Here is a 23705-nt window from a genome sequence, read left to right as displayed (position 1 = left end):
AACATCTCTTATCTCTAGTAGGCATAATTTTGCCTACTAGTTTTCTAAAAATCATTAATATTCAAACCCCTATGATTCCGAAACTGCTAAATCGATTTTTTATGATATTTTGAAAGTTTCTTGTTTTCAAACCACTCAAAAGTATCCAAGAGCGAAAATTGACTAAAAACAGGACTACTATATCATTAATTTTTTTCTCCTCGTACCAAAACATCATCCTTTACACGAAAAAAAAATGTTATTCTCAGTATCCTGAAAGGAAGAAAAATGCTTTGGAAGTAGGTATATGTATAATAAATTCAAACGGCACACATTTTTTGTATGGATTAGAGCCATCTGAAAAACTATTATTCCAATTATGTACTTCATTAATATCTAATATCCCACCTGGTTGAATGAAATTATTTAAGTGGCCGATTTACATGCATTTCCGGTTAAATAAATAATGATTATATGATGTGAGTGGCGATAGCGATATTGCTGAAATGAAATGAGTTGTAGGTCATTATTTTTTGAATCAGCTGACACAAAATTGTGTTACAATCTCACAATGTCGAAGATCAGCACTTTCAAAAAGTAAGGTCCAATACCTGACTATCCATTTATAATTCAGAGAGCATAGATTTCTTGAATGGATCATTTTCCTCCTCCAAATACGACAATTTTGTAAATTTACAAACAACGCATAATTGGAAGAGATAATCATTAATTAAACAAACAAAAATTCTATTACATCGAAAAGCTTTCAAATTACAATTGTTGAATTTAGCCGCCTTCAGCTAGGATAGAAGAGTCCAGTCCTGTCAAGACTTTCCGAAAATATCGAGGAATTTGATGTTTATTTGGAAAACATGTAACGCCCTGTATCTTGAAAACGAAGCATTTCCAAACGAAGTCCTTCAATATTTTTCAAACTCCAAATAATGCAGAAATGAATATCCTGAATATCCAAATGTTAATGAAATACCCTGTATACATATCCTAAAATATTTTCCTAACACGTGTGAAAAGTGTTACTTTCCCGCACGAAACCGCTGCATCTTTCGGGCTATCATTTGTGTATTGACAAAGACAAAGTCGTCCAAATTCAAAGTTTTCACCTTTTTTGTTCTCATGTATATGACTATAGATACTGATAGTCTTTGATATAGGTCAAGACTTTTTGTGTAACGTTTTCTTGATATTCTGGCAGTAGCAATATCAGCAGTTTCGGATTGTTCGGCAAGCTAACATGATTTTCGATTCAATCTAATATGTTATAATACCATTGATTATAAAACCTCACCTATACAAACATTTATACGAAGCTTTAGGCCTCAGACTCAATATTGACAAAACCAAAAGCCTACAAATAGACATCAGCCTGGAGATTGAAACTCTGGAACAGGTCGAGCAGTTCAAATACTTGGGAAGCTTCATAAATACTAAGGCTAACCTGGACACGGAAATACAAAACCGTATCAATTCGACATCGCGGGCATTCTGGAACCTGAAGGAGAGAGTGTTTCAAAATCACGACCTCAATCTGAAGACCAAGACAGCTGTTTACAAAGCAGTGGTCCTCCCAACGCTTCTTTACGGAAGCTAAAGTTGGACGCCCTACAGGCAACATATTAAACAGCTTGAACAAACGCAACAACGTCATCTAAGACAAATAATGCACATCAGATAGTTCCACAAAGTTTCAGATGTAGAAGCCTTGCAGCGCGCAAGTTGTATAACAGTTTAGTCTCTAGTAACGAGGGCCCGACTCAGGTGGAGCGGCCACATTCTGAGGATGCAAGACCAAAATAGCTCTGTATGGCGAATTCACAGAGGAAACTTGAAAACCAGGAGGCCAGTATAGGCGGTTTAAGGATATACCGCATCAATCCCTAAAACCAGTTAATGCTAATCATAATTGAGAACAACTAGCGTTAGACAGGTCACAGTGGAGGTCTTGGATCCACAGTTTTAATTTTTGATGGAAACTCGAGGAAAATACAGCGGCAGCCAGATCTGGTTGATGACTATCCATTCCCGGAGTGTGGTTGGGTGTCACGGTTGGGTCTCTTCAGTCACAGGAGGGCACACAGTCGCAAGTAGCCTTAAGAAATTATACGTTTGATCGCACCGATAGGTTTTGTTTTTGATTCGTTTTGTGGATTTATTCTCGGTAACGAGAATGAATGAATGAAAACCTCAATGATCATACTCTAAGATGATACTGAAATGAATGATAATACTGAAAGAGACATAAGCACTAAAGCAAAGTTTATTTATTTCTTAACAATTTGAATCTGATAAATAATAGATACATGCTATGGTGCCTAATTCTATATTGAGAATTTCAAGATTGTAACTGAACAATGTAATGGCAGATTGATCTCAAACAACAAAAAAAGGATTAGGACTGTTTTTCCGCAATAAAATACCGAAGGAATAATTCATTCGAATGCAGTATATCTTGTGTGAACAGGATTTCATACATCTGAAATCTAAATCAATATGTTTCTATATATCTACGAAATAATGTTTAGAATCAAAATTTTAAGAGTATATATGAACAATTCAATTAGGCCCACTTTACTTTCTTAAAAAAACAATTTCTCATTGCTGAAATCGCAGAAATGCCTGTCTCTGAGCCAAGTGAAATGAAGAAACATTGCTGAGATCATTTTTACATGAGAATATAACTGATTAAAAAAAAACAATTTCATAGGATTTTAAAATTATTCGTCGACGAATTTTGAATGAATTTCTGTGGTTCAAGTTTATTAGCAGTTTCCTGTCATTCAGAAATATTCATCCCACCAAGAATTCTCATCTGGTGGAATATCGTTATCTCTTCTAAAGTGATCTATATACCTACAATCAACATTACTCGAGAGCTTAGGCTTGAATGGTGAAGTGATCTTGCAAGCCTTGAGTTTTTCCCATTCGAAATCAGAGAACCACTTGTGCGTCCTTATGTCTTCTATGCCTAACCTTTCGGAAGGTGCCTTTTTCAGCAACTTCGTAATGAGGTTTTTCGCCTTTGAGCTGTTATGTGGTGGGAAGATAACGATGTCTAACCCACTCAAGATGTTGTTGTATGTCTTCATGTAACTGGGATCGTTAGATCTGAAAGGGGTTTTGCCGTTCAGAAGTTCGTAGATGAAGATACCATAAGCCCAAAGATCTACAGCTTTATCGTGTCCTCTATTCAAAATGATCTCAGGAGCTAAGTATTCAGGTGTTCCTGCAAACGTTCCAGATTTGACACCTGGCGTTACACGTTTCGCAAAACCAAAATCAGTCATCTTCACATACCCATTATTATCTATCAACAAATTCTCTGGTTTCAGATCGCGGTAAACAAACCCTTCGTTGTGTAGATAGGCCAGGGCTTCTAGGACACACCCCGCAATAAAACGAGCACCTTTCTCGCTGAAATTCTTGTTAGGTTGACGTTGCAGCAGACTCCAAAGATCCCCACCTAAACACACTTCCATAAGGAAGTATATATACTTATTATCCTTAAAAGTTTTGTATAATCTAATGATGAATGGCGAATTGCATGTCATCTGTATCTGCATCTCGTTGATCACGTGAACCTGTTGCTCTTGCTGAACCATCTCATATTTTTTTAGGCACTTGAGTGCGAAGGTTAAGGAAGGGTCTTTTTTGTGCTGAATGAACTCTACGCGACCGAATCCGCCAACACCGAGAGTCTTTAGAATCTTGAATTCACTCAGGTCTAGGTGGGAGTACTCGTTGACTATTTTCTTTACGTCTGCTATTGGTATTTGAGGCTGGGAAACCACTGTGATCTTCGAGATATCCTCAATTTTTCCGAAGTTGTCCATGAAGTGTTTCTGGGTTAGAGTAAGGCATTCGGTGCCGGGGTCATCAGCTGTTATGGTGGCCTGACGTGTGATTGGTTCTAGTAACGCTTTTTCTCCGAAACATTTCCCTTTATGGAGCTGACCCTCGAAACCGTTGCTTTCAGTAGTTACAGTAACGGATCCGGCTGTTATGATGTAGAATTTGTCACCTCTATCCCCTTCTTTGACTATCGGAGTACCAGTTTCAAAGAACTCTGGTTTAAGAAGACTTGCCACCTTTTTCAAAACGTCCAAGCCAGCTTCGTTGAGTATTGGGAGGTTCTGTAAGAAGGAGACTATCTCCTCTTGCTCTTCGATATTCGATTTCTTCACCAGTTGTTGGTAGACGGTTCCATCTATAACCCACACCTTAGAAGCTGTTATGGACCTCACGCTCGCGAAACGCTTAGCATTGTACAGAATTGCAAGCTCTCCAAACACATCTCCTGGTTTCATCACGTTGACCACACCCTTTCCCTTCTTTGTTACCTCGAATTCTCCCTCAGCAGCGACGTACATGTGACCACCTCGTTGGCCTTCCTTTATTACCTTCTCTTTAGCCTTGAATTCTTTGAAGTACATGGCATCTACCACGTCTTGAAGTCTACGGCCTGTTATTACTTTGCTGAGGAATTCGTTCTTGCAAATGGCGTCCTTTATGAATTTGTCATCGCTGAAAGCAAATTATTACTTAGAATGGTACCAGTGGACTGAATTACATTATTTTCATTTATGAATCTTTTTGTGTTTTGCTGTTGCTGTTGCGTTAGCATCTTCAAGATGATGAATATTGAGCAGTTTGCTTGATGAATCACGTGAAGTTAATAATAAAACTAACAAGCCTAAAAAAAAATCGTCATCAAGTATAAAATGGAATTTTGATTTTCTGATATTATCTTATTATCAATAATAATCAATAAAAGGTCAAGAAAAGGCAATGTATTATCGCGATAATCAATTCCATAGTGACTTGCAGATCTTGATGAAAAAAATTTAATATATCCATAACCCAATCTATTAATAATTCTAATTTCCATCATTGTATGCAAGTATTATATCTAGTCAACCCAGTTGGTTTGATGACAATTTTAAAGATCTTTTGTTGTAACTATATTTTATATTTTAATTTGTGATTATTTTGCTGTATTTCCATTGTTTGTTTCTAAAGCAGCTTTGATCAGAGAATAGAACAGTGCATTTCCCATGGGGAGAAACTTTTCAACATTTAATTAGGTGAAATGTGCTATTAATTTAATTTTTGTTTGCATCTTCTATTGAAAAATTTTTTTTTGGATTTGTTATTTGTGTCTCATGAATACTCACTTTTTCGTGAGGTGTTTTTAAAACACCTCGGTTCATTTTATGGCAGAAAGTAAAGAGACAAAATGTTCTTGAATTGTTACGAAGAAAAATGTATATTCCTTGAAATGACCCTGAAATCTAACTCCAAGGTACAATTGAATCGATGTCCCCCTTCTCCCTGAAGAATAAAAAAACTTTCATTTAAAACGTTTTCTGATCCAGGGGGTCCCCAAGGAGTTATTTCAGTGGATCATTTAAAATGGGTCACCTGCATAATAGGGAATACTCCTTCTGACGAAAATAATGTATTTTTCATGAAATATCTTTGAGACGTTACATTTTGAAATAACCATTTCAACCGATTCCCAAAAAAATTATTTTCAAGTACTTAAATGAAAAATAAAAATGGGTATTTAAAATTTAAAGCTTTTTGTTTCTATTGCACAAGTTAGCAACATCGACTGAAATATGCGTTGATAATAAAGGACAACAAATACACTATCTGGACAAAGATGGCTGTCTATGAAGTCTGCAAAACGAGAAAAGTGGTACAATTTTATAGGATTTTTATGGCCAGTTGCTGTTGAGGCTCGCCAGTGAGTACGCGCCTTATGATGGCTGTAAATCAACAGCTGTTATTTTATAAAGAAGCCTTTGTTCTTTTTATTTTCCAGTAGACGCTGTTGTCAAATCGTAAACTAGAAACGAAGCAATTTAAATTTTAAAACCTCATATTTCAAGAATGATTTTGAATAGTTTCCGGGGTGCGTTTGAGAAATTAATGAATGGAACTTATAATTATTCAGTTCAAACTTGCAAATGCTGTGATAACCCGAATTGAGGAGAATTCCCCAGCAGAAGATGAGCAGCAAATGATGTGAGCTAATGTGACTGCCTCCCGACTTAAAAATGAAGGAATGTTTATTTCCATTGTTCTAACAATCTTATCTTTCAAGTATCGAAATAAAATCACAATTTGAACTGATTGTTACGCATTGAATAACTTGGATACTCGATACTGAATTCATGATTTTCTAGGGTGAATTTAACGGTTTCTAATGCTATGTTACTGCAAAGTAATAATAACTTCCTTCAAACTCTGTGACTTATATCATCTCAAGATATTGCAATTCACTCCCAAAAGTATCGCTTTCGAACTCAAATCTCAAGAAAAATATTCATTTCGAAGGTTTGAAAAGTGATTCCTGAAATAGGGAATTTTAAAAAATGCAGAATTGTTTCAGAGGCCAAAACTGAACAGTAACATGATTTTCAATTGAACAAATTTTCACTAGGTTCACTTTTGAAACCTCTACAGATGAATAATAATTTCATGTTAACTTTGGATATAGGTCCTCTACCCTCTACTGTTTTCCTTTCTAGTCTAAATTCTCCTACTTATTTGATTACCAATGATGTACATACCTTTCAGATTTAGGGTACTTGACCAAACTTTTGGCTACCTCTTCATCAAAACGTACAGGTGTTGGTAAAACTCCAGATCTTCTTCTTATCTCTTCTCCTTTTTCATCCGTTGGCAATGCATCGCTCAAAGTTGAATCAACGCTGTATCTTTCTGCACTTATAAGACTTCCTGTTTTCGACCCTTCGTTTTCTACATTTTCTACTGAAGAAGAACGTGAAATGGAACTATTGATCGGAAGCAAAGTTGTAGACTTTTTTTCATCGTATTCCTGATTTTGATGGTTCTCGTTTTCGATCTTGATATTTTCCTTGTTTTCATCTAAATTTTCTGCTGGATGGACTATAATGGTTATTGAACTTTTTTTCTCTGAAATCTCCCCCACATCAATTTTTTCAATTTCAGTCTCTTCCCTCTGCTTGTCCATATGTTCTTCTTTTTGAGTAGAATATCTGTCTTCTTCATTTCCATACTTGTCTTCTGTGACATATTCCCCAGAGATATCAGGTAATTTTTCCTCATTTTCTTCTAGTTTAATTGACGATATTGAAACTTTTTTCGGCTCGTCAAAGTCTTTTTCTTGGACAGCATTGTTATCTTCCAATGATTTACCTGGAACAACATCTTCAGGAGGATTTTTCGGAATCAACACAGTTCTTCTCCTACTAATTTCTTCACCATCGGTAAGCCTTGAAGTTTTTGTTATGGAAACAGTTTTTGAGGTATTTCTGGCGAAATCGAAATCATGCTTCACATTATATGAACTGCTTCTTCTCCAAAAACAGGGAAATGGCATATCGACGCAATCACGAAACTGACACAAATTTTGTTTCGTTTCATTCCACTGATCAAGATAACGTTGAGGGTCTTGAGAGATATCGAAGAAAAAAGGAAGATAATAGGTGTATCGTACAGTTTATCTGCCGATATTGTTCATTAAACTGATATGAACATATTAGTAACCTCATTAAGGATTCATCTTGAATCACAGGTGTTTGTAGTCGATAGTAACCTATCCTATGAAGTTTGAGATAGAGGAGAAAACGAATTATGAGAATCCGGTGAAAGGTGATGATGAACGTAGGAGACATAAGCAAAAAAACATTAAATCAAATGCTTTACAGTGAGATGGATTTCTTTAATTTTGTTTGACAGGACATCAGGATCATCAGAGCTGTGCTTATGAAGTTTTTGTGCTCCTAAGCACTTTAACAAAACATAGCTTAATGCTCAGTAATACCAGCACCTTTCTCAAAGGCTTAGTGCTTATAGTAATCCGCTAAAAGCTTACGCGCTCTCCAGTTCTTCTGTGGATAACCACATCCCTCTTTAGAGGGTCAATGCATGATCCAATTTACCTTTTGATGGGTTGGACATCCTACTAAGAATTAAGAAAAAGTAAACCTAACTCGGATCGTAACTGGGCAAAATCTGCTATATGGTTTTCAAGTTACAGCAGAATTATTTTCTCCATCATATCAACCAATTGTCCAATTCCTTCAATATATGTATGTATGTCTATTAATAAAGAATAATGGGTATCCTGAGAAATGCAACCTCTTAACAGAGTGAAGTTTGGGTGTATAATAATAATAATAATAGTTTACAAAATTTCTGATTCAAGAAACCTTGGTTCCAGTGGCGGCTCGTGGTCATGAGAGCTGAGGAGGCTAATAGTTTTCGAGGAGTGTTGGAACAAACTCTTATCAGTCAATAAAGTATACTTCTTCAACATAATGAAAAGTTGTCAGTTCTAAGATTAATTTTGAATGCATTTTTATAACAAAATGTTGTAATTATTTTTGTCCGGTCATGCCCGACATGCTTGTGTCCAGTGACACCCGACATGCACCTTGAAATCAATTAGCCATTTACCTACTGGGGAGATATTTGAAGTGCAGGGTATATTTGTACACGTTTTCTTTTTCACTACTCATTAATGCTGGCACTATGCCTAGGAGACCATCTGAAAACCTACCAATCAAGAGAAGAGAGGCCTCAAAGTTTATTCTGTCCATGTGTCAATCACAAAAAATCACAATTTGACGTTTATTTCCTATAAACGGCTAAAAATATCTAGGTCAACTGAAGATATGTTTGTGTTTGCATAGAATCAATTCGTTTGGCCAATCAAAGTATGGAATAAAATGATAAATCCAAGAAAACGATGAATGTCCGGTGATACCTGCTGTCTGGTGCTAACCGACTTTCCCCTAATGATAATGCATGAAAAATTAACCCTCGCAATAAACGATATCATTAAAAAACCTTGAATTATGCCAATATTTCTAACACATGGACAACATACCTGTTACCTAAAGACGAAAGGAACCATAAAATATCCATCAATCAGGTATGCCTTCACTGTGTAAATTAATCCCATCATTCCCATCGTGCATTTAAAATTGTGTTCTTATAGTGGTTATCCAATAACCATTGTGAAAAGAATAACATCGTCGTCACATAACAGAAAGTATGCAGCAAAGACTGTCGAGGATACAAAGAACAACTAATAAAATAGATTCAGTTATCTGCAATCAAGCATTCTCTAAACCAAGGAATCTTTTATTCAGACTACAAAAATCATTCGTTTCCATACCTCACGAATGGTTCTTGATTATCTTGAAGATTTACAAGGTAGATCCCAAGGTTCTTCAGTTTCTGCATGGAAAACGCCACGTCGACCTGGCGCACTAGTCTATAAATGAAAGCAGCAGATGCTTCCATCACAACTGGACCTATTCCAATAAGACGCGGAATTTTCCATGGAGACACGCTCAGCCCACTGTGATTTGGCTTTCTACCGACTACGAATTTGCCATCAATAAGAACGGTAGTAGTTAGTAGTCCATCTATATGATGGAGCTGAATTTGAATCATCTCCTTCACATGGACGATTTGAAACTCCTTGCATCTACTAAAAACTAAATAACTGTTGCAACATGCAACACAACGATAATATCAAAATGTAGTTGGAAAATGAGGTTTGGAAAAATGTCGTGTTCTCAATATATCGAGAGTCAAAATAGTAGACGGTACATTTAAACTCAAGGTGTACTTATATACTAATATAAGGGAGAAAATAATTTTGTAGTTAATGTAGTTATAGTTATCTTTGGTATTTCTAAACTGTGATTTATTTAATTTATATTACTTCTTCATAATAAAAAATTCATTAATGAATTTCATTGCTTTAAGTTACATATTCTATACTCAATAACTTTATACATTGTCACAAAATAAAATATGGAAAATATATCCACTAAAATATGAAATTCTTCAAAGCTACTAGCACTCATCGATTCAATTTACTTCCACTACTCATGAAGTACTCAAAGTTTAATGCCATCATCATAACATAACAAACTGTTTGACCTCACCCTTCAAGACCTTATCATAACAGTCAGAAAACATCGATTGTACCGACCTCAAAGGAGGCTTAAAAATCATCATCCCAATTTGTTATGACCTCTGGTACTTCCCGAGTGTCATATTTGTATGTTCCAAAATTGCTGAGATCGAGCTGACCTACCAGTTTGGGCACGTGAGGAGCCTTCATCCCCAAACTTTTCAATTCGTTCCAGTCAAAGTGCGAGAACCAGGGATGCTTTTTAACATCAGCCACTCCGTTTTTTGAGTACCCAAATCTCTCTGATGGCCTCGCCTTGCATAGTCGCGTGATCAAATGTTTAGCTTTACTAGAGACGTGGCTGGGAAACTTGCAATGTTCCAGACCTTTGAGGATGAGTTTGTAGGTGTCATGGTCACAACAGGTTTTGAAGGGTGTCTTCAGCGTTATCAGCTCATAAATGAATATGCCTAGAGTCCAACAGTCCACGGCTCTATCGTGACTCTTGTTCAAGACTATTTCAGGGGGCATGTAATCAGGGGTTCCTACCATACTGTGTGTCCTCCCGTTCCCTATCAATTTGGCGAAACCAAAATCCGTGAGTTTAACATATCCGTTGTTGGCTATTAGAAGATTTTCCGGTTTCAAGTCCCTATAGATTATACCCCTTTCGTGGAGGTATGAAAATGCTTCTATTACGCAGGCCACATAGAATTTGGCTTCTTCATCGTCAAACGCCTTCCTCCTGGTATAATAAAGAAGACGCCACAAGTCACCCCCAAGCTGCGCTTCCATTAGGAAGTAAAGATAACGTGAGTCTCTAAACGTCTTGAACATACGTATTATAAAAGGACAACAACAATTCATCTGCACGTTCTTTTCATTCAGGACGTGGTCTCTTTGTTCCTTGAGTATACACTTGTACTTTTTCAGATATTTCAGGGCGAATACTAAATTAGAGTCTTTTTTATGCTGCACCAGATCCACCCTACCAAAACCTCCAGCACCTATAGTTCTGATTCTTTTAAGATCCCGCATTTCTATATCTTGGTATTTGTGGTTGTCTTCAATTGAGAGGTTTTTGATGCTGTTAGTGATAGAAATTCTATGGAAGTCTTTGATGTCACCGAAATGTTTTATGAAGTGTTTTCGACTCAACACCAAACACTCACAACCTGGCGGTTCTGCTCGGACTGTCGCACATCTCACATCTTCATTTATTAGAGCCCTCTCTCCGAAGTACTGGCCCTTGGACAATGTCGCAACGACTCCTGCTGCTTTAGTGGTGACTTGTACAGATCCTGCTCTTATGATGAAGAAAGAGTGTCCTTTATCTCCCTCTTGGACTATTTTGACACCGGACTCAAAGAACGTTGGTATGAGAAGTCCGGTAACGAAGCCGAGTGTGTCTTGTGGTACTGTGTTCAGTGAAGGAACCTTCGACAGGAAAAAGACCATCTCTCTCCTCTCTTCTTCTTCTGAACGATGGACTATCTCTTTGAAAGTCTTATTCTCTACCACCCACAATCTGCCATTGGTGAGGGCATGCACTGAAGCTTTTCTCTTCTCATTGTAGAGTAATGCTAATTCTCCGAACACTCTCGTGTCCTCGAATGTGATTAGCGTACTCGTCTTGTTGTATATTTCGAATTTTCCAGACGCGGAAATGTACAATTCCGAACCAATTTCTCCTTCTTGAATTATAAGGTCTCCAGCCTTCACTTCTTGGGAGTATATGGTTCGTAAGATGGCGTCCAACCTCTTTTCTGTTATTATGTGACTAATGAATTCGTTCTTTTCGATGGCAGCTCGTATTTTGGCTTCGTCCCTACAAAAAAAAAATCATTAAATGAGCTTGGACCCTTTTAAGCTTAGATAAAATATGGAATTCGTCTCAGATAGTAATTCCATACGTTGCAATTATTTCAGAGGAATCAATGGTCTCGAAATTTTAAGTTAATCTTTGTAAAATTTCATTGCATTAGCTTCCAAAGTGTTTCCTTTCAATTTCATTGAACAAAATGTTATTGGGAATCGAAGTAGCAATATTGCTTGGATTTGGAGATAGAATGAGAAGCCTTTATTCAATGGAAAAGATCCGAAAAATCTCATTTTTTTTTGTCTACTGAAAGTAATAAGATATTCCACAAATTTGAGGAGCATTGGTAGGTACAGTTAAGGATTTACCTTCATCGTGGACATTAGACGATGATCAGAAATTGAGCATGCATTTCCTCTCTGGAGGAAAAACCGCATATGTCCAGGGTGAGCAAATTTCGATGTTTTAGCACTACAGCTTTTAAATCAGAGGAGATAGACAAAATCTGATACTCCATTCTCGTTCTCTTTTTCTGGGAAACTTACAAGTGTAGTCATTTTTGGCCACCTTCTTTTGTTTTCGGATTATAAGCGAAAATTGGAAAAATGGTGATTTAGAAATAAATTTTTATCTCCGCTAATACTGATGATAGAGCTCTGAAATTAAAACATTATACAGGCACTTTTTTAAGTATAATCCAGTGGCGTGCTTGCCTCCTTAGCAGGATTTTTAATTTCGAAGCTATGACCCAAAGTACTCTTGTCAGTTTTTCAGAAAAGGAGAACGAGAATGGGGTATCAGATTTTTTCAATCTCCACTGGTTTAAAAGCTGTAGTGCTAAAACATCGAAATTTGCCAACCCTGTACATGCTTTCATTGGTCCAAAATTATGATATGTCTAGACGTACAATACCACCTATAAGGTGATAAGTCTTGTCCAGGAGATGTTGGGAGATGACCACGACAGACGTGTGCAATTTTATGAGGAAATGATGAGGCGATGAGACTATAGATATTCTTTTCAGGCACAATTATCGATTCTGGAGTGTGGAAAATCCACATTGGGCATGTGAAGCCCTCAAAAAGTAAATGTTTATTGTATGCAGGCATCATTAACGATTGGATGTAGATTCTTTTTAGAAGAAAACCTGGACGCTACTCGGATATCCTGAGTTTTGAATCGGTGCCTAGGCTAGCTAGTTTTTTTTTTCAAATGAAGTATGTATACCTACATCCAGATGCACCCAATGGAGCAATCTGATTTCAACAAGACAAATTTTGGTTTGAATGTCGCAGAATTCCAAAAAAATGAAATCTGTTTCAATCGTGTTTAAGCGTCTTCATTTTAATTCATTGGTTGAAAACTATTAATTTCTTCAAGAGTCTTTTGTGTTTCTTTCGATTAGTTTTTTACTTTTGAACAAAACTGTTAAATATCATTATATAGGTTTGTTCATCATTTTATCTCTCATAATATAATACCATAAAAAATGAATTTTTGTCAGGAATGCTCTGTTTTTGAGAAAGTTTTCACAGTTAAGGAATTGAAAAATTATATAAAAATATACAATTTTAATGCCAAAAATTTGTTTGTTTACAATCGAAACTCAATTCACATGTTTCAGCAATTTTATTTCCGCATATTGGTTAAAAAAGTATAAATTTAATTTTTTTGAAAGGCCTGATGATTTCTAGAAGAAAAACAAAGATTATGGTGAGATTACCATTTTCTGTGAGCTTTTTAACAAGCCCCCACATGAAAAGTACAGGTTTGTACCTATTTGAAAAACTAAAGTTCAATGGGGTTGCGGCTAAGGAGTTGGAGAAAAATATTAAATTTTATTGCCGAAACTCAATTGTTTTCTCAGAGTGTTAGATATTGTTATCGTCATTTCAAAAATTTTAATATATTTATGTTATCGATATATTTACATGTTCACTACCATCAGTGAATAAAATGTACAAACTATAAACACCTCTTTCAGATTAGAACAACCATCAGCCATCAGCCTTCAAAATTATATCGCCTACTTGACGACGATTGTTTTTTCTTTATATGTGGTCATTGGTAATAACAGATTACCTCAACCCCTGGATTCTGACCTTGATTGCTATTACCTACTGATATTTTTCCAGTGAACTCATTTCGTCGTTCTTTGTATGGAACGATAAATATTTGTATTAATAAATTGCTTCAGACAATGTATTTATATTGTACACATAGATGCCGATAACCCAGAAAAATGATCAATGTCCTCTTCACAATCTATACAGATGTGGGAGCTCTTATCTTTCGCAAGTCGCGTATCAATATTAGATATTTTCCATATTTTTCAGTTCACCTTCCACTCTATGAATATGAATCGGAAGTTGAAGATTAATTTTTCTATCGTCACTGTATGGTTATATCAGTTTATTAAACTTAGGTATTCAAAGTACTGTATACTCAAAACTGGTTAACTTGTACCTATGCTGCTTCAGCACATAAATTACCATGTCACCATCAACAAAAATACCTATTCTCGTTGTTGTAACACCGATTTCATCTAAAGGGACCTCTCACCTTCCAATGAAACTATCCTTTACTTTACTGTAAATATATAAATAGCAACAGTCAACGTGAAATAATTAAATGGAATAACTGAAAAAAGTTTCATAAATCGAAATCTATGAAAACTATCATTAATACAAAAAAAAAAACCTCAAGCTTCACTTAACAAAAGGAAAGAAAATGTCACTAACTACAATAACATAATAAATAATATAAATTTTGGAAAAAATACTGATATGATTAGTAAAATGTGTGAATATGTATCACAATGTAATCTCAATGAAATGAAAAATCGGAGTGTTTTATCTATAATGAATTAAAACTATCCATAAAGAAATTCTCCTTATACCTACTTTGGTTGTAGCAAATTTCTCCATCACAGTATCATAATATATTGTTTTGAATGATTCAACATGTAGGAAAAGGGGCGTATCCATTGCCGTACCAATCTTTAGGGATCCCCCCAAAGTACAAAATGTTAAGCGTTGTTTCACCATAGAATAAATCAAACACTGATACAGTCATGGTATTGAAGTGATTCATTCAAAATGGGATTCACACCATTTTTGAAAACTATAATAGTGGGACTCGAAACAGGAAAGCCAAAGAACAGGGAAAATTGCCAGTTCTAACAAATTCTTGAAAACAGATGATCGAAGGGCGACAGATCTTTAGCTTCTCCAAAATCGAGATTTTCGGGCCCCCCTTTTTGCTCAGGGTCCTAAAGCACGTTTATGAGATGATCGGCCATTGGAATTTTCAACTGTTTTCTTTTTGGTAATTCAAGCATGATAGTGAGTCAATAATAATACATAGATATACTTACAATTACGAGTTGAATATTTTTCAGATTTAATTGTTTTGTAATGGTATCTCAGTCAAGAGTTTTGAATTTCTTAAGATCCATAGCTTTTGTTGGAAGTTGGAATAACAAAACTTTATTCTCAGAATTTCGTTACACAGTAATTTCAAACACGCTGTTTCTGTTTTAACACAAATTTCGAGTTTCATGATTTTTCAATCAGCGTGTTTATTTTTTCAGAGAAATTTCGGCACTTCGCTCCATTAGTCCATTAGAAATTTTTTCAGAGAGGTCCTTGACAGCGAAATATAGGGTATTTTAGGATAATTATTATCTCAATTAATTATTCGGTCAAAAGGCTATTTGTCAACCCAAACGAACATTAGGTTAGTTTTGCTGCATTATTTATAGCAAAAAAAGATAGACTAGAAGAAAATCAGTGATTATGAAAATTGAATACGGAAATGCGCATAGATAAGTTCAATAAAGACTCAACATGAAATTTACGACTTATATCGACCATCAACCCATATCTCTGTGCCCCTGTACGCGAAACGCGCATCATCGGTAACTGTAGCGCTACTTACTCCAAACTTTTGGACACCTTCCTCACTGAGCTCTTGAACTCCTTGTTGCCATCGTTCGCAGGTAAAATTTGTATGGCGGATTTCCTTCTGTACACTCCTTCATCCACGGCGAAAGTGTGCGAGTGGCTGGAACTGAAGAGTCTCTTGATCATTGAAACTGCCGAACGATTTTTCACGAAACTGCATACTTCGATTTCCGAAGACAATAAATAATAATACCTATCGGAATTTCGATACCGAGCTACGCGATATTATCTTATCTTAGATGTTGAAAATTATCGGAAAAACTTTTCATTATTTGGTCCAAAATCCGACAGAATGCGCTATACGTTCATCGTTTGTGATTCAGTTTCATTCTTTTTGTGATTGCGGAAAACCCCCGAAGATATTGTGGCGGTAAAAGTGATACTTTTATAAACTTGCCATCATGGCAGGAATAAAAGTAACAGAAGAATTATGAAGTGTTTTAAGACAATTATTCCCTAAAAATTATCCTCTATCATAGACAACCTAGACCTCTATAAAAAGACTGAGTAAAATAGTAACGCACAAAATTCAAAACTTCTGTAGCTACAGCTACATATTTACTATTTTGTAGGAAAAATGCTCGAAACAGGTCAATCTTAATATCAAATTACGCAACTTTTCATGTCTAATTGGCAAGGATTTTGTCATGAAAGGTGAATTAAAAGGCAGTATTTTTTAAAGGCAACCCTAATTTTTTGTGTCAGAAATGGAAAATGGATAGACCTTCTCTGTTGTTGAGTAGGATTCAATAATAATTGCTGTTTTTTCCAACCTTTTTTATCATAGGGGTTGAATGGTTAAATTCATTGAATTCAAATTCAAATTTTTTATGTTGCAGTATGGATGTTTTGTTATCCAGGAGATCGTGCGATAGTCTGGATTGCCTATCGTTCTAGCTCTTTAGCGTTACCCATGGTGCACCACGAGGAGGCGAGCTAGATTTGCACCCCGGTTGCGCATCGGTTTGGCTAAACAGCCTTTACGTTAGTAAAGAGGATACCGTTCTCAATCAAACAATGAGAATTATTTCGGGGTCTATTAAGTCCACACCTATCGAATGGCTACCCGTATTGTGTCATATCGAACCACCGAAAATCCGTAGACAGCAGATATTGGTTCGTGAGTTTAAAAAGGTCAGCGAAAACCTAGACCTACCGATCCATCAAGACATCATTAGATTCAACCGATTAAAATCAAGAAATCCAACTGTAAAAACAGCCCAACAGCTTGTAATCAACAACTTTAACGGATATGAAGAGTGGATAGCAAGCTGGCAGAGCAGGGTTGATCCAGCCTGGCACCCCTTACTAGATCCAAAAAATCCACCACAGGGTTTCAATCTGCCCCGTAAAATTTGGGTTCGATTAAACAGGATCCGGACTGGCCATGGAAGAAGTGGATCGGCCTTGTTCAAATGGGGGATGAGAATGAATCCGGAATGCGATTGCGGTGCTGCTTCTCAAACAATGCATCACATTGCCTATGAGTGTCCGACTAGGAGATTTTCTGGCACAACTTCTGACTTTTTGCATACAACATCGCGGTCCATCCAATGGCTTAACCAACTAGATATCGAGCTGTGATGCCTACACATAATTTTGTCTGTACACTGTATTTTTTTATGTATTTTCAGTTCAGTGACATACACTTTTTATAATAATAAGTGATTGATTCTCATTCGTCTCTTATCATCAATTAATATATTCTTTCGTTTCATCAGCCATATCGGTAGTTTAACCATATATCATTCCTACAATAAAGAATTGTGGACCCTTCAATGATCAAATCATCTTCAGCCAGCAACTAAAAGCAGTGGCGCATCTACAGGAGGTGGAGTACACTGGAGATATTTACCCCCCTAGAAAAGATTTTTCCTAACTGAATCTAGGCGAGCTTCCCCCCAGTTTTTTGTCATTATCTTATACTTAGGAGTAGTTCTGATATTCCCGAACTGCCATGGATTGCTCGTTCCGGGTCTATTGTAATCACAGAACACTTGACTTTGACTTGACACTTTATGATTGTAATAATTGAACTCAAGAACTCCTACTTGAGTTCGATGATTGTCATTCGACAATTCGAGTGCGGCCATCAGTAACACCATCAGTACCCTGAACTGCCAGTACCCCCCTAATACCCGATGGTAACTCTTGACGCCTCTCGATCTAAAATCGAGCTCGGGCCATCGATCCGCGCGGTTTGCCCTTAAATCGGACTCAAGCCTTCGGCCCTTGCCTAAAAAAATTAGAAATTAGATTACGGAACTCGGGCTTCGTTCTTGTTTCCTCGAAGCCCTGTGGGCTTCTAGAAGACGTTTCACCACCGTTCCTATGGTGCTTGTCCTTTTAGTATATAGATATACGGCGAGGGCGCAGATTATCACATATCACTTCTGCAACTCAAAAGTTGCACAACTAGAATTATAATTTCAATTTTCGGAAAAATGAAAATTTGCACTCAGTGGTCCCAATAACTGCAGATTGGCCGATCGTCCTATATGAATAATGAATTTTTTTAACTGAAAATAATGACACTTTTCACTGCAGAGTATTTATTATTTTCAATGGCACCTATATTTGCTACAATTTTTTAATTGCAGTATCACAATAAAATTCAATCGAGATAGTTTATGATGTAATTATCTACAATGGAAACATTGAGATGCCACATGAAATGATTGACTCCTGGAACAGTGATGAGATCTAAACGTCCACTTTCATCAAGGGTTTTCAGCCCTATCAAATCCTGCTGATATAGAGGCCTGCTGATCAAATTGACCACCGTCATATTATCGTTATAAAACCCAAATTGACTGAAAATGAAAAGTAAGTATGAATGAATTCTTATATGACTCATGGGAATTGATCATTAAAAGTATTCCAATTTCACTGAACATTAACTTTATCGTGAAATGAAACTGACACCTAAAAGCATAAATTGAGAATCGGAATTTATTCTACTTGAAGAAAATACTAATGTGGATTATTTTGAAACATCATTTTTCTATTTGAGCTAATACTCCTATTATATTCATATATTGGCAAACTAAGTTTAAGGGAATTTTTTTATATATATGAGAATGAGATGAATTGATCTTTCTGTTTTGGAATAGCATTGTGAAGCATGGGGTGAATGGAAGTATTGAAGAACCTTAAGCTAATATGATTTCGAGTTGCTGTGCAATAGGGATTTGCATATTCAACAGATGATTTTTATATTACTGTTTTATGTTACCTAGACTCCCAAGGAGTTATGACATTATCGTCTGGACCTCCTATTAGAACCATCTTGTTTAACTTTGTCAAGGCATTTTTAAATTGAGCACTTCTTGTGGATTTCAACTCATTGTTGATATAAGGTAGGTACTGAGAAAAATTATGATATAATTCCTGATGAAATGGATCATTCCAATAATTCCCAACAGATGTGTGTTGCCCAACTCTAGAATAAAACAATTCATACGCTTCTTTAAGAGCTAAGCCAGGAAATATTAAATGCAAGAATTGTGCTAAAAATTCAAAAAGGTTAATTGTCACTTAATATGTACGGGAGTTTATCTTACTTCCATATTGACCAGCCTGTGGTCCACTCAGTGATATGAAATTCTTGATATTATGCTCAGGATATGCTTGTAATATTGAGCGAGCTAACAGGGCTCCTTGAGAATATCCTGTAATTTTGATAAGAATGTTTATACCTTTTTAATATGTTGAGAAAATCACATTAGTAAATTCAATCACTCAACCTAATAAATGGATTCCATCAGGGTGTTGTTCAGTTATATTCTTAATGTCTAATAGCAGTTGTTGTACTTGATACCACATACTTTCTACACTTGACCATCCACTGAATTTATTTGTGTTGTATACTATAGTACCCGGATGCAACTAAAAATTAAGAAATTATTCATACTGCCCTGTTCATTTTCAGCTAAATACCTCCTGAATTCTGGACTTAATCAGATCCATACTTATGCTACCAGTTACTATACCATGCATTAAAAATACAGGCTTATATGCATAACTGTTTTTTGATGTAAGGATCAATGACAAAAAAATAAATGTATAAATGGATTTCATTTTGGAAACATTAATGTAATGATATTTCATAACACTGAAGATCAGAGGAGATTTTCTGTTCAATATTAAATACTTCAATGCCACTTCCGTTCATTCTTCTATAATGAATTGATAAATACTCGATAATATATACAGATTACAGAAAATCTGTTGTTGAAGTGATTTTGCAAATTTTGCAATACATAAACAATAAACAAAAACAATCACAGGAGATTTTATTCCTGTCAACCTTTTCAACCAACAAAAATTTGTGTTCTGTGTTCTGTGACCAACACTGTCAACTGCCAATGTCAATAGTGCCAACACCATTCCTCTGCAAAATATTTCTTTATATGAAGAGTAAGAATGATAATGAAATAATTGAAAATAATGCTCTTTGGAAAAAAGATGATCCACAAAGACAAAATTCGAAGTTTGTTCGACAATCTCAGATTGCCAAACTTTGTCCTACAGACAAAGTTTGACCTACAAACAAAGTTTAATCTTTGGTCTGTTGGTCTGTAGTTTGGTCATAGACAAAAGAATGTCAATAATGTCATGTCATATCATCTTTCATTTCTTAAAAAAATATTAGGATTTGTGGTATCTTCGAGCATCTTTAAACATTTAAAAAATTAATCATTAATGAACTCTTCAAGATAATAGTATATCAATTGTTGCTAAGAATTGTTTGAAAGTAAAATGACTACACCGTCAACTACAAGCGTACAAGCTGTGGATAGAGAACGAGTATATCAATGGATATTAGAACTAGCTAATCCCGAAACTAGGGAAAATGCGTTGCCTGAGTTAAGGTGAAGAGAAAAAATATGTTCTAAATCAACCATCTATGAGAAAATGTTTGTTTTAGTAAAAAAAGGGAAGTTGTTCCGGATTTGGCTCCAATGTTATGGAATAGTTTTGGGACAATTGCTGCACTCCTACAAGAAATTATCAACATATATCCAGCCATCAATCCCGCTACTCTCACTGCCCAGCAGTCGAACAGGTTAGAAAAAAGTTGATTAATTGACTAATATTGTGTATACTTATTTGAACAATTTTTCAGGGTATGCAATGCTCTAGCCTTATTGCAATGTGTGGCTTCCCATCCAGAAACTAGGTCGCACTTTTTGGTAGCTCATATTCCATTGTTTTTGTACCCATTTTTACACACTGTGTCAAAAACACGTCCATTTGAATATTTGCGTTTGACTAGTCTAGGAGTTATTGGTGCCCTCGTTAAGGTAATTTGAAAAACTGTTTGATTGTAATTATATCATTCTGCCTCAAAATCTCTTTCTAGACTGATGAGCAAGAGGTAATAACATTTCTGCTAACTACGGAAATTATTCCCCTCTGCTTGAGAATTATGGAATCAGGCTCAGAGTTAAGCAAGACTGTTGCGACTTTCATTCTACAAAAGATTCTGCTTGATGATAGTGGATTATCTTACATTTGTCAAACGTATGATAGGTTTAGCCATGTGGCTATGATTCTTGTGAGTACCTTTCTTCAGTTGTCGCTAGTGAAATTACTTTCATGAAGATAACGAGTATATTTTATGTTTGCTTTTAGGGAAAAATGGTTATCTCGTTGGCCAAAGAGCCATCATCAAGGCTTCTCAAGCACGTTGTCAGGTGTTACTTGAGACTGTCTGATAATCCAAGGTAAGGGAGATTCACTGAAATTGTACCAGATCTACTATAACAAGTACTGGCTCCTGTCTAATTCAACCCCAAACTCATATATTAGTCATTGATTTGTTAATCAATTTTATTGAATTTAAATGTTAGTCTCAGGAACATTTTATGATTAGTTTATTCAAAAAAATGTGGGGAGTTCTACAACATAATATTTATTGACTCGAACACTTATTGAAAATTTACAATTTACTATGAGGTGGGTTATACCAAAATACTGAAAGGAGTACTAAAAAAAAATGCTTACAGAATTCGAAAATAACATTTTTAGATTGAAATGAAACAAATAAACAATTCAGATAAGTTATTCAAGCACTGAGCAGATAAAAAAATATATGAAGAATTCATATCAAATATTCTGACTTAAAATATTATCTCTTAAACAACGAGTTTCTCGAGGTTGTTATATGTACCAATCGATTTTCTTCTATATATATATAAGTTCAAAAATACTTCATCTAAAAAAAATCGATGACAAAAACAGAGGTGGGCTTTAATGTAAACTTTTACCCTCTTATTTGAATTTAGAACTTTTAAACATGGAATTTTCCATATTATCTCTTAGAGCCCGAGAAGCACTGAGGCAATGTCTTCCTGATCAATTAAGAGATAACACTTTTGCCAGTTGTTTGCAAGAGGATAAATCTACTAATCATTGGTTGCAACAGCTTCTCAACAATCTTGAAACTCCTCCACCGGCTGATAGTCGCCAAGTAGGAATGTCCCCCCTGACTTCGCAGTAGGATCAGTTGATGTAGAGTTAGTTAAAAAATTTGATGCTGAAAATTAATTGAAAGATATTATTTTTTGTCCTATGTTGTAAAAATTGCCTGTTCCTTTGCTTTGATCCGCCCAAGGTCAACCAACATAATTCTTGTAGCATTTATTACTTATTATTTTATGTCATTTAATATGTAAACTGTAAATAACAAAAAGATGTGATATGATGTGAAATGATATACAAAATAATTGAATTAACGGTTTTAATATAAAAGGATAGAAAATTTTGAAATATTGGTAAATGAGTTGGGACGATTGAAACAACGATTTGCAAATAGAATCATTTGTTGAAATATTTTTTGCATTTGTGATGAGTACTTAACAGTGATTTAAGAGAACCATATCTATGTACTAACTGCATCAGTTCATCAGGTAATTATAAAATTCATGAGAATTTAGTCTTGTATATTTTATGTTTGTTGAATGGTGTGATATTGGGATTTTTATTGAGAAGTCTTTATTATCTTCATCCATTTATGTAGAAAGGGTTATTTGTAATTATGTGTCAGGGAATTTTTTCCTACAATACGAATATCAAAAGTGATAATTTTCTTGAAATAACGATCATGATGTATATTTCATGTGCAGTAATATTTATTATTTTAATTAAAACTCTGTTGCTTTACTTCAGATATAAAATTTCCCTTTTTATCCTGTTCCCCTTTGATGTTCTGATAGAACAGATTTGTTTGTATGAGTGGAGGGAGCTTATGTGTAGCTTGTAACGAAACTAAAGAATTTCTCGTTTCTCTCTACTCGAAGAGTGCGTTATTTTCATGTTTCTGTGATGTGAATTGTTTAAATCAGCCAGTTTTAGACCACGATAACCCATGTGTTCCCGGAATGCGATGTCTACAATGTGAAAACAGGTGTGTATGTTGAGTTTCGAATTTGCAGGGCCGCCGCCAGACATTTTGCCGCCTCGGCAAAGCAACAATTTCGCCGCCCCCGCAAAATGATATTTTGCCACCTTGCTGTGACTATATTGAGTTCAAAGTTCAAGTACATCATTCTTTATTGAATAACGTACAACCCGTTCAAAAGTAGATATTTAGAGATAAGTCTTTTTTATAAATTGAGTAAATGTTGAATCTGAAAAAACGATAAGAAAAAAAGGAATACAAAAGAGTGGGTTGTATATCTACTAACTATGCCGGCGCCGGTATCATACAGTAAAATACATACAGTGAAACGTTTGAAAAATACAGATATAGAACTGACCTTCAATATGATTCAATTTGAAATTGTAAACTCTACAGATAAAGAGATATATGAAAATCTACAACAGTCTCAATTCGTATTTATGTACTATTGTAAAGGGTTGGTAGGTACTCTTGCTTCTCAAGTATTTTAAATTCCTCCCAGAAATAAATATTTCGAATTTAGATTGGCAAGCAGAATATAAAAATTATTTCTGAATTATCTTGGAAGCCGTCCCAAAAACTAAACAGTGAGTGAC

At 35.5% G+C, this 23705-nt stretch overlaps 4 protein-coding genes across 4 annotated transcripts; 1 reads left to right on the top strand and 3 right to left on the bottom strand.

The window, feature by feature from the left end:
- Window positions 1–2768: 2768 nt before the first annotated feature.
- LOC123311494 (cGMP-dependent protein kinase 1-like) lies at window positions 2769–7411 on the bottom strand. The gene is made up of 2 exons (XM_044895513.1): window positions 6573–7411; window positions 2769–4518 (listed from the first exon to the last, which is right to left on the bottom strand). Exons 1-2 carry the CDS (start codon window positions 7364–7366, stop codon window positions 2775–2777), a joined length of 2538 nt encoding a protein of 845 aa, XP_044751448.1. The 5' UTR covers window positions 7367–7411; the 3' UTR covers window positions 2769–2774.
- A 2278-nt stretch (window positions 7412–9689) lies between these two features.
- On the bottom strand, window positions 9690–15895 carry LOC123312035 (cGMP-dependent protein kinase, isozyme 1-like). The gene is made up of 2 exons (XM_044896210.1): window positions 15679–15895; window positions 9690–11747 (listed from the first exon to the last, which is right to left on the bottom strand). Exons 1-2 carry the CDS (start codon window positions 15828–15830, stop codon window positions 10010–10012), a joined length of 1890 nt encoding a protein of 629 aa, XP_044752145.1. The 5' UTR covers window positions 15831–15895; the 3' UTR covers window positions 9690–10009.
- A 2344-nt stretch (window positions 15896–18239) lies between these two features.
- Window positions 18240–19998, bottom strand: LOC123311566 (lysosomal thioesterase PPT2 homolog). The gene is made up of 5 exons (XM_044895602.1): window positions 19644–19998; window positions 19451–19592; window positions 19268–19375; window positions 18940–19213; window positions 18240–18517 (listed from the first exon to the last, which is right to left on the bottom strand). The coding sequence occupies exons 1-5, from the start codon at window positions 19812–19814 to the stop codon at window positions 18319–18321; spliced, it is 894 nt and encodes a 297-aa protein (XP_044751537.1). The 5' UTR covers window positions 19815–19998; the 3' UTR covers window positions 18240–18318.
- Window positions 19999–20305: 307 nt separating this feature from the next.
- On the top strand, window positions 20306–22871 carry LOC123311565 (CCR4-NOT transcription complex subunit 9). Its single transcript, XM_044895601.1, has 6 exons — window positions 20306–20578; window positions 20635–20772; window positions 20833–21010; window positions 21070–21264; window positions 21342–21433; window positions 22032–22871. The coding sequence occupies exons 1-6, from the start codon at window positions 20466–20468 to the stop codon at window positions 22207–22209; spliced, it is 894 nt and encodes a 297-aa protein (XP_044751536.1). The 5' UTR covers window positions 20306–20465; the 3' UTR covers window positions 22210–22871.
- The last annotated feature ends 834 nt before the right edge of the window (window positions 22872–23705 follow it).

The sequence above is a fragment of the Coccinella septempunctata genome, chromosome 4 (assembly GCF_907165205.1).
Source record: "Coccinella septempunctata chromosome 4, icCocSept1.1, whole genome shotgun sequence".
Lineage (NCBI taxonomy): Eukaryota > Metazoa > Arthropoda > Insecta > Coleoptera > Coccinellidae > Coccinella > Coccinella septempunctata.
Note: the sequence above shows the minus strand (reverse complement) of the source record. Positions and strands in the feature narration are given on the sequence as shown.